Raw genomic sequence first — 10,612 nt, 5'->3', positions numbered from 1 at the left:
GCATCGAATTCTTATTTTATATTTGTCTCTAATCGATATTGGTTCAAAGTTGTGCTCAACAAACCCTTTCCAATATTTTAATCGATTCAAGAAGTAAAGTATCGACTAAATGCTAAAACTTCCACAATCAAATGCATAGAGTTTATGAACTATAGTATCTTCAGGAATGAATCTAGTGAGATATTTCGTATTTTTAGGATTATTATACTCAAAGATGCACATTGATATCGAGAATAATTACGTATTTTCTCTTAGTATTAATAGAATTGTGCCGCATCAAATTTAGGGAATATGCAACAATGATTGATAACGTTCTAGAGATAACATAATGTCAACCAACCGTACTACTTCAAAATATTATCAACATAGTGTTGATGTATCGACTATATTATATTAGAGCATTGATCATATAATATAAGGATATAATAGATGCTAACCATGTTATTATTTTCGTATCAAATAAAAAGTACATGTGTACTTGACGTTAGAAACTAATGGCAAAATGAAAGTAAGAATAAAATAATAAAAAAATTAGGTATGGAGTCACTTTTGGCTTGGTTTGATTGGGGTCAACCATTTGTGATTGAAACTTCTGTCTTTATATGTCAAGCAACTTTCATAGCGATTATTAATTCTCAAAATCACCATCAAATGAGTATATTGTTCCTGAATAAGACAACTCGATCCGAATTGGAAGCATCAGTTGGATTATCTTATGGAGTTTTTTTTCCATGGGGGAAACTACGTGTTATTTGAACGAGGCATGTTGCATGATTTGACATGTCATATATTGTATCTTTGACATGCCATTAGTTACTGCAATACCTAATTATGCTACAGATGATATTAAATTTAAAATGTTAAAATTACTTAAAAATCAAACATAACACGAAACAAAAAAAAATGCATTAATCATACACATTTCTCTGAATTCCTTATGCTACAGATGGGCTTCACATTCGTCTGTATTTGGGCTAAATCCATGTAAGTTAAATGGGCCGGGCTTTCTTATAAGCCTCCCGTTTCCAATTCTAATTCCCGCTTCCAGAACGCGAATCGCCATTCCCGCGAAAACCTCACTCCACCCGCCATTTTTCATGCTTATGTCATTGGGTGGCACCATAATCCCAATCTCTCTCGCTCTCTCTCTCACACGGGCGATGGAGAACCGATGTCTTCCTTCGTCCTTCTTCGGCGATCTGAGGAGCAGAGAGCTCAATGGCTTCAGAGGTACACCTTGGTCCCTCGCCTTTTGGCGATTCCTTCCGTTCCGCAACCTTGAATCCAGTCGCAGCTTCTGATCGCGACCTTGTCGCGGATCGCCCTGCCCTCTTGTAGTACGCAAAAGGCCTTATCTTGGTGATCTCTCGTCGGAGCCCGGTGGCTTTGGCACTGGAGTGCTGTCCGTCGAGCACAGTGGCACCACCACGCCTCCCACTGCCGTCTCTTTCTGCAAGGTTCTCAATCTTGTGCCTCCTTTGGCCTCCGATCTTGTTTACCACCTTAAATCCTCCGTCCAGTATGAACAATGGCTTATATCCCTTCAAAAATTTCTCTTCCGATGAAGACAGACGAGTAGGAATTCTCACATTCTTGCGGTGACGGATGAGGATGGGTATGTCAGCTTCTTCGACACACGTCGCAGCCTTCCTTCCTATGCTTCATGCCGGGAGAGGACGGGTTTGTGTAATTCCATTTTCCTAATTCTTTTCTACATTGGAAAAGAGAGCACTTTTTTAGTCAGAGGACCGAAAGAAATCGGTGCAAACTCGGGATCTAGGGTTTTGATCAAGTTTGCCTCTTTTAGATGCGGTAATCCGTTTGCTATTCGTTGTTGCAGCTGAATCTAGGGTTTGTGAGTGGGTTGCTCACAGCAATGCAATATTTGACATATGCTGGATAAAGGTACATTCTCCAAGACAATCGAAAGCTTTTGTTCATTTTGGAATGAATATATCAATTAAAGTTGGCTCAAGTAGTTTCACAAAATTGGTCTCTTAAGAACTCTGAAAAATTGCATTCCTCTTGGAACAAATGGACCAGAGATAGCCCAAGCGATTTACATAATTTTTTTCGTTTATGTTCTGCAGGATGACAATCAGATTCTAACAGCTTCTGGCGATCAATATGTAAGCGAAGAAGCATATCCTCTTGCATTATTGTCCTTGTAGTTATTATAAGATTAGAGTCTTTAAGCAGCACCTACTGAATCCATCCTTGAATTCTGGTGAAAATTTGATGTTATTGCACTAGGTCAAGATATGGAATGCTGAAAAGAGGAAATGCATTGGGATCCTGGCAGGGCACACAGGAAGTGTTAAAACAGTTTGCCCTCATTCATCAAATCCTGGTAGATTTTTTCTACTTGATTACAATTTGGATTTTTTTTTTCTATAGTCATTCATAAAGAATTTTGAGCCTTGACAGTCAAAATGTCATTCCTTTCTTGTCAGATATTAGCCTCTTTTTTGTTCTACTTGATTACAGTTTGGATTTTTTTTGTCTATAGTCATTGATAAAGAACTTTGAGCCTTGACAGTCAAAATTCCATTCCTTTCTTGTCAGATATTGTTGTCTCTGGTTCAAGAGATGGATCTTTTGCTCTTTGGGATCTGAGATGCAACTCTAGTTCCACAAATCGCTTTGGGGAAGCATGCTTGTTGTATGAAATTCATATAATCTAGTTGCATCCTTTTGTACACATCATTTATGCTCTAGATCCTATACGGTCAATGATATCTCTGGGGTAAAAATGTTTAGGTCTACTGCTGTTGTCAAAGAAGCACACGCCCCTGCCCCGAGAAAAAGGAGGCGGCAAGGAAAAGTTTGTTCCTGTCCATTACCTTTTAGTGATTCATTTGGTTGATCTTTTCTCTTATCTTGATTTCTGTTTCATGTTCACAGGCTGCTTCTATGAGCATCACATCAGTTCTCTATCTCAAGGATGAGATCTCCATTGCCACTGCTGGAGCAGTTGACAGGTTCAAAAAAGATCTTTGACAACTTTCAGATACTATTGTCAGTGTTACTGAAGACTGATGCTTTTGATTATAGACAAGTGAAACCAAAATAGGATTTTTCACATGGTTCATTCCATTTACTTAATACTCCTCACTCTCTTTCCTTTCCCCTGATTGTTCTCTTTTGTTCCAGTGTGGTGAAGTTCTGGGATACACGCAACCTAAAATCATCTGTTACTCAAGCTTGCCCTCATGTCGAGCCATTTGTCAGAAAGGTGAATCTAGATTTTCCATCTGAAAAATAAATGAGAAATAGATGAAAGGAGGAAGATTTAAAGATGATGATGCCGCTATATAGAAAGTCGGAAACATCATCCATATAGCTTGTTCAGGAGACTTTATATAAAGACAAGTAACTTTTATTTGTGTATGGAAGATTGCCTTCAGTGTTACACCCCCACCCCCCCCCCCCCCACCCCCCAGAAAAAGGAAAAACAACTTCAACATGTGTTCTACGTTGCATGTATAAAGCTTTTTATTACTTGTGTCTCTGAAATTGATTGGTATCTTTGTTCCCTGTGACTAAAGGAAACAATTCAACATGGAATTACATGGCTATCTCAAGATTCACATGGCGCCTCTCTCGTAGCTTCTTGCATGGATAGCAGGTATTTGAAGTTAACATCAGTTTGCTCCATTAAATTTTAGTAACCCAAATCACTTCTAATTAGCTTGCTTCATGTCTATCAGGATCTATTTGTATGAGGTGCTTCAACCGGACAAAGGACCCGTAAAGGTTTTCTCTGGGAGTAAAATCGAGTCATTTTTTGTGAAGGCAAGTAAGATGCCCTTTTAGTCTGCAGCAATTATCCTTTTTATAAAACATATATCTCGGCAGAGAAATTGAATTTATTTAACCTTTAAATTACTATCAAAGCACTGATTTCTAATTTTTCTTGTGTGATTGAAGTCTGCAATCAGCCCTGATGGAGCTCATATTCTTGGGGGTTCTAGTGATGGTAATGCCTACATATGGCAGGTACATAAATTTTCCCTTCTATTCAATCAAAAGGTCTTTTCACTTTGGCATGACTTCTTTCCTCCAATATTATTACATTATTTTTGTGTTAATTTACCAGGTGAAGAGACCTGAAAGTGCACCGGCCATTTTGAAGGGCCATGACGGAGAAGTTACTGCAGTCGATTGGTATGTGAAAACATAAGAAAGAGATGGTTAATCCATTTTCTCTATATCTTAATATCAACCTAAAACTTCATGCTTTTCAGGTGCTCATCAGAAGTGGGAAAGCTAGCAACTTCTTCAGATGACTTCATGGTAAATTTACCTAGACAACACTTGGTTTTTTCCTGAATCAACACTAGTAATCTACAGCTCAGAAGTTGCTCTTTGGACGATAGTTAGGATCAGATAACAGATTCTAATTCAGCATATTGGTTTATGTAGTTCACAGATTTACTCGATATGAAGCTAGACTTCATATTCTATTGTTTCATCTTCACTATCAACTGTATCTCATTTAACAGGTTCGTGTCTGGAACATGAAGAAGGGTGGTCGCATAAGTGCAAGATCGCCAACAGCAATTAGAAAAAGGATAACTGCTGTTGTTACCGAGTGCAGAAAACGAATCTTGGATGATCCTCCAGCATGTTCGATTTCCATGGATGACACTTTCCAAGCTTTGACAGGAGCATCAGTGGAACCATCCTCTCCTGATGGAAGCAAAATGCTTGAGTTCAGTACGCCCAAGTCTGGAAAGAGAAGTTATAACTCATTTCTTAGGGAAGAGAAGGAGATGCAGCAAAGCCCAGAAGCTGCTTTGAGTAGCCCATCTTCTGTCCTCAACCCTCCTTCCTCTATTAAAAGGAGAACTATTCGTGACTACTTTGTTTCTTCTTCCTAAACTTTGGCCTGAATGCTTGTGCCATGAGGTTTATTCTCCTGAGAGTGCCTTATTCTACAAAATGCCAGATAATTGACAAGGTTGGCATGAACCATATCCCTTCCCTTGCTCGTCATCACTCCGGATTAAATTTTGCTCTCATTTTGGCTCATGCAGACACCTTTCTGCAGTTGTTTTGGCCAGACAAAAAGAAGGCTTCCTGAAGATTGTGCACCCTGCTTGAGTGTTTTTGGTGGGCTACTTGTAGTTTTGTTCTTTTCTCTCTTTAGCTACTGGTTTTCTTATGGTCAGGTGTAGCTGGTTTACCCATTGAGTTGTACCTACACAGGAGTTGTATATTTTACATTATAACATATTCTGAGGAAATAATAACTCAATTTTCTTAATTATTGTCTCATATATTATGTGACACTTTCTGAATCAGTTGTCTTTGTGCCTTCTTGAATCATACATTAAAGGGATAGACCAACGTGGATTATGAGATTCTATTGTTGGGTTGTCATGATACTTCTACCGATTTATATAGTAATTCATTGCTTTTATATGCCCCACTGCATATAGCATCCATTGATGTAACCTGGCAAGAGGAATAGTTTGTCTACAGGGTTGCTACTAGTGACAGGAACTATATGTTCACAATTGGCTTTCAGCACTTGGAATTACACCTGTTGCAAGCTCCAAACCTTTAATAGTTCTTGAATCTCATGATATTTGAGGTTCCATCCAACACAAATAACATGCCCTGAACCCACAGTTGCCACCAGAAGAACAAGGCTGCATTGATCAGGATATATATATATATATACACACACACACCTATGAGTGCTGAACTATAGACACAGATAATCCAACGCATAATCCATATTCTACAATTATATCTCAATTAAAATTTTCCAGTTTTTATTTTTTTACTTTGAGATAGATCCAACATATAATCCCTATTCCACAATATGTCCAGCATAGACTACTGTAGAGAAGAAGACAAGAATCAGAAACCCTCAATCTTGGAAGTGACTTAAATTTGCTGGTGAACATGGTAATATTCAATTTACAAAAATATTGACCTAAAATCTCAGAGAACTTGTGGAATCAAAAGCCAAGAATTGAATCAATGCTCATTATAGTACTTCCTTTTGATGGATTGCACACAACAAATCCAAAAAGCTACTGATCCAGATCATGGTAGAATAGATAGGTGTCCTAACCCAACCACAATCACCACCATGAGCTTCCACTATGACCCAGCAAACATGAACAAACAACCAAGCATATGATGAAGACAACTAAGCAACTATTCACATGAAACCACAACCGAATATAAAAAGAAATAAAGGAACTGATATAATAGGAATAGTTTAAACAAATGTTACATCAAGCAGGGAACTTATGCACCAACTTTCCTACTATTGATTCTCTAGAACATCAGCGATAATTAAAAAATCAAATGGGGCACTTCAATGGCTGCTTTTAGATAATCTTTGTTCTTCTAATAAAAGAAAGCCAGAAGATACCCAAAATGGACTCCAAAGAGAACCCTTTTCTCTCCATTGCCCAGTATCATTACATCAAGCATTATAATTAACCAAATGTGAACGTTGAGGGTAAAGACTAAAAAGAAAACTAGACAAGTTTCATTGTCATCAAGCATAAACTGATGTTTTGAGATTACGGGATTACGAACAAAAGAAAAAAATAAGCAAAATGTTCAAACTATTGGAGAGCAGTTCACCTGGGATAGGCCTTCGTATAATCCAGAAGCACACCCCCATACATCCTGGAATTGGCTGAACTCATTGAAGTAATAATAAATATGTTTGTTGAAGAAATGAATCTCACTCCTTTCTGCTTCTTTCCCTTCACCTTCCAATTAACCAAAAGAAAGCTTTGTTTAAGAACTGTTGCTAATTACTACTTGATACCTCCCATCTACGATTTTGGTGAAAATTTGGCTTTTTACCTAAGTTATGATCTGATCAAGCTGCATGTTATCAAGCCATGCACCAAGTACCACAGCTTGATCATGCCCATCCATCTCACCTTTTGAATTTGAACTTTCAACACCAATGGCAGGCAAGTCAGAAGGCCCTGCAGGAGCCACTGCAGCAGAAACCATTTTCTCAGGCGGTGTATCCCTCACTAGTGAATGGACCCATGAGAGATCAGGCTCATCCCCAGTTCCTCGTAACTCGAAGGAAGATGATCGTCTGAGAAGTCCCAGCTCTTCACCATTCACTCCCCAATCAGGTATACCAGATGGAGATGCCCACTTGGACCATGACAAGTTAGTGGGAGAATCCAGAATAGGAGATGATATGGGACCAAAATCACGGGAGCTCAGGCTCCGAAGTGTCTGCTGCTGCCTCTCCCTCTGTGAAAGAACAGCCAGGCGAGAACTCAATGGAGAAACAGGCTCCATGCTTCGTGGAGACATGAAACCAGGAGATGAGATATTAAGGGAGGCCTGTAAGAGAGATGAATGAACAGGTAGCTGCTGAGCATCAGTGGCCTTCACCGTAGGCACACCTGTATTAATGGGTGAGAGCAAGTTCTGCTGCTGCTGGAAATGATTTAGTATAGCAGTCTTGTGAGATGGAGAAAAAATACACCCCTGATCAGAGTTATACCTTGGAGATGAGGTGATCTCGGCTGAAAAAAGGTCATCAAGGTTTGAGGGGTTCATAGCTTTGGTTCGAACAGAATGATTTGCAGTAGAAGAGCTCAGACGAGATTGGCACCAGTCATTCAACAGCTGCTGCTTATCAAACTCAGACATTACTAATTGGTCGTCCACTGGCATCTCTCTTGCACTCAGAGACGACCGCAGCCTGCTAGCCTGAAGATTGCTTACAGGAAGATTCAGCATGGGCACATTCGGCTGAGGCCAAGCCAACGAAGAGTGTCCAATACCATTGGCCAAAGGGGACATGGGTGGCGTGAAGGCAGACATACCAGCAGAAACCGAAGACGGTGACCCAGGCATGAACCCCAGCGCAGCTGCCATCTCCACTGAAGCAGTTGATGCTCTGGGAGAAGAAACAGCAGAGCCAGTGGACATATAAAGTGGACGGAGTTCGTCATCCGTGTGCGCAAAGAAACAGACCCGGCGAGCACAGCTGGTGCCATCCTTGCAGATCCTAGTGCGGTACTGCGCTGGGTGAAGCCAGGACTCAAAGACCCCATGTGCGTACTCGCACATATCTCCCCTCCGGCACGACCCCTTCCGGAAGTCAGGGCACGGGACGCAGCTATAGTGGTACTTCCTCGGGTCGCGCCGCCGAGCATTCTCACCAGGATGGGCAAAGGGGCACTCCGTCCAGTCATGGGAATACGCACGAGAGCAGGGGCGGATCTTGAACGAGAACATGCGGAACTCATCCGTGGCATATATGCTGTTCTTGATATCCGGGAGAGTCGGGTCAACTGGATACTCTTTCCTCTCCGACACAGTCACTGTAAGGTCAGGGTACTTCGCTGTCGGAGGAGAGGAAGTCGAGCGGGCCGATGGAGAACCCTCCTCGTCAGGGGACAAAGAACGGGGTGGCGAAGTGGAGTTTGACGAGCTGGTCGTCACACTAAGGGGAGGATGATGGCGATCGAAGCCACCACCCGAGATATCGCTGCACCTTCCAAGAAGTTGTCCGATGACATTCTTCACATCAGGCAGCCTGGGAGGCACCGCAATGACGTCAGCCGCGCGGTTTCCATTGGCATCGACCAAAGTGGGATCGGCACCAGCCGCAAGGAGGATCTTCACAGCATCGACAGCATCCGAGGAACCGCCGGAAGCGGCACAGTGGAGCGCGGTGGCGTTGCCGGGGCCCGAGACACGGTTGACGTCAACGGAAGGTAGGGAGACTATGAGCTTGAGGACACTGAGGCTGCCGTACGTGGCGGCCACCATCAAGGGAGTCCGGTGCTCGAGCACCATCTGGTTGGAGCCCTTTCTGCGGCTGTACCAGAGGCCGGCTTCGTTGATGGCCGATGGATCGCGATCGAGGGACTGCCGGAACGCGTCCACGTCATCGTTGGCAGCGAGCTCAAGAAGGCTTGAAGAGAAGTCATCGGTCTCGACGGCGAGGTGATTCATTCCGAGGCCCGGAGCGTGTTGCTGCTGTTCTTCCTGTGAGGATGGAGTCGGCGACGACAAAGACAAGGGGGACGGTCTTATGCGCTCCGGACCACCGCACATGCTGCGGTTGGCATGAATTAGGCCTGAGAACTACAAATTGATCAGAAGAATGATCAAAATCACAGATTGGCGAGAGATGAACAGAAATAATGGAATCACAAAGCTCGAATCTTTTTCACAAAATGCAGCCATCGAAGCATTTCTGCAACGAAATCCGGCCACAAGAATGACTTCGACTGAGAGAATGGATCTGCCTCAAGCAGACCAAAACCAAAGCAACTGGAATTGTCAGGCGTTTACTAAACCAAAGACAACGACCAAACCTTGAAAGTCGACTATATCGGATGGAAGAAAACCTCATTTGTATTCTTAGAGACTACATCGAAAGAGTCAAATAAATCAGCTGAGAGAGCTCACGGTTTCCGCCAGCTGATGTTGGCAGATCGGGTAAAACGCGATCGAAACACCGAAATGAACTCGAGGCCGCCCGATCCTTCAACTTTCAGAGGCGGGGGAGCAGCAAAAGGCGGCCGCTGACACCGCGAACTCGTCTAGGAACCGGCGATGCTGCAGAAAACCTCGGCGCCGCCTCTCATCACCGAAATAAGAGAGGGAGGAGGAGACCGGAAAAGCAGAGGAGAGAAGTGGCTTCGGCGTCTCCCTTGCTCACAAACGCACCCACAACGCAACACAAATGAAACCCTGCCCAAGTGGGAGCCACATTTTGTTAGGTTTCATTTGATCCCTCTCGATCGCCTCTAATTTATCTAAATCCTTTTTTACGCGGGTCGAGATGGAGCGCACTTCAAATTTAACCCAAATGCACCCGAAGAGCCATAACTCGAATACTCCCTCAGTTACCTTCCTTGTGATTCGGCATCACAACGGGGCCCGCTGGTACACAGGCCGAAACGACGCGAAAAGGCTGGGAAAGGGTACGCAGTCAAGGCTGGTCACCGACGAGTTCCCGTGCGTGTCTCGAGGGCAGGGATACACTCTGCTCAAGTGGAATCCAGGGTGGAGTCCGCGAATCGGGTGCGCCGTACCGGATCCAAGGTCAGCCTATTGAACTGGACTCCGTGGTGCGGTCAAATCCGATCCGACATGAACAGGACATCAAAGAGTGGTTCATACCGTCCCACAACCGTGGATCATGCTTTGAGAATCGTGAAATGCCCGATCCTACGGCGCAATGGACAGTCGCTAATCTTGATGCAAAGAAAGCATGACATTTTAATTCGATCATATATATTTATATCTTTGATCAATATATATAAGTTAGATGACACTTGTCCATGATGAGAAGATCATATTGGACTAATAATATTAATTAATATGCGAGATAATGCGAACTTTTGTAGACTCCTTCCACGTGGTTTCGGGGTTGGATGGTGACATCGTCATCTCCTTTGTATTCTTCTGCTTTTATCGTATTATAAAGGAGGAATCTTATCTACACGTGGTGGAAGCAAACAAGATAGGTGTTAAGTGGGTCTTCACTTCCACCGCATATGGTCCCGCGCAAGGGAATGAGAATTCCATTCTCTGTCTCTCCATTTCTTCTCCTTCCAAGATTATAAGCAGTGCATCTCCAGTGAGT

The 10,612-nt window shown here is 42.8% G+C and overlaps 2 protein-coding genes across 3 annotated transcripts; one reads left to right on the top strand and one right to left on the bottom strand.

Annotated features, from left to right (window-relative positions):
• Window positions 1–1,134: 1,134 nt before the first annotated feature.
• Window positions 1,135–5,237, top strand: LOC135582270 (uncharacterized). Its single transcript, XM_065180807.1, has 16 exons — window positions 1,135–1,230; window positions 1,339–1,457; window positions 1,572–1,680; window positions 1,841–1,905; window positions 2,091–2,129; window positions 2,254–2,350; window positions 2,566–2,662; window positions 2,761–2,824; window positions 2,905–2,981; window positions 3,154–3,235; window positions 3,549–3,628; window positions 3,711–3,795; window positions 3,931–3,999; window positions 4,100–4,167; window positions 4,248–4,296; window positions 4,506–5,237. Exons 1-16 carry the CDS (start codon window positions 1,161–1,163, stop codon window positions 4,881–4,883), a joined length of 1,548 nt encoding a protein of 515 aa, XP_065036879.1. The 5' UTR covers window positions 1,135–1,160; the 3' UTR covers window positions 4,884–5,237.
• A 964-nt stretch (window positions 5,238–6,201) lies between these two features.
• Window positions 6,202–9,723, bottom strand: LOC135643427 (zinc finger CCCH domain-containing protein 24-like). Of its 2 annotated transcripts, XM_065160365.1 has the most exons (3): window positions 9,430–9,723; window positions 6,841–9,102; window positions 6,202–6,743 (listed from the first exon to the last, which is right to left on the bottom strand). In XM_065160365.1, the coding sequence occupies exon 2, from the start codon at window positions 9,070–9,072 to the stop codon at window positions 6,841–6,843; it is 2,232 nt and encodes a 743-aa protein (XP_065016437.1). In that variant the 5' UTR covers window positions 9,073–9,102; window positions 9,430–9,723; the 3' UTR covers window positions 6,202–6,743. The 2 variants fall into 2 exon arrangements, with proteins under 2 accessions (XP_065016437.1, XP_065016429.1); XM_065160357.1 differs by having other exon boundaries at window positions 6,202–9,095; window positions 9,430–9,722.
• Window positions 9,724–10,612: the final 889 nt, after the last annotated feature.

The sequence above is a fragment of the Musa acuminata genome, chromosome BXJ1-4 (assembly GCF_036884655.1).
Source record: "Musa acuminata AAA Group cultivar baxijiao chromosome BXJ1-4, Cavendish_Baxijiao_AAA, whole genome shotgun sequence".
Taxonomy (NCBI): Eukaryota; Viridiplantae; Streptophyta; class Magnoliopsida; order Zingiberales; family Musaceae; genus Musa; species Musa acuminata.
Note: the sequence above shows the minus strand (reverse complement) of the source record. Positions and strands in the feature narration are given on the sequence as shown.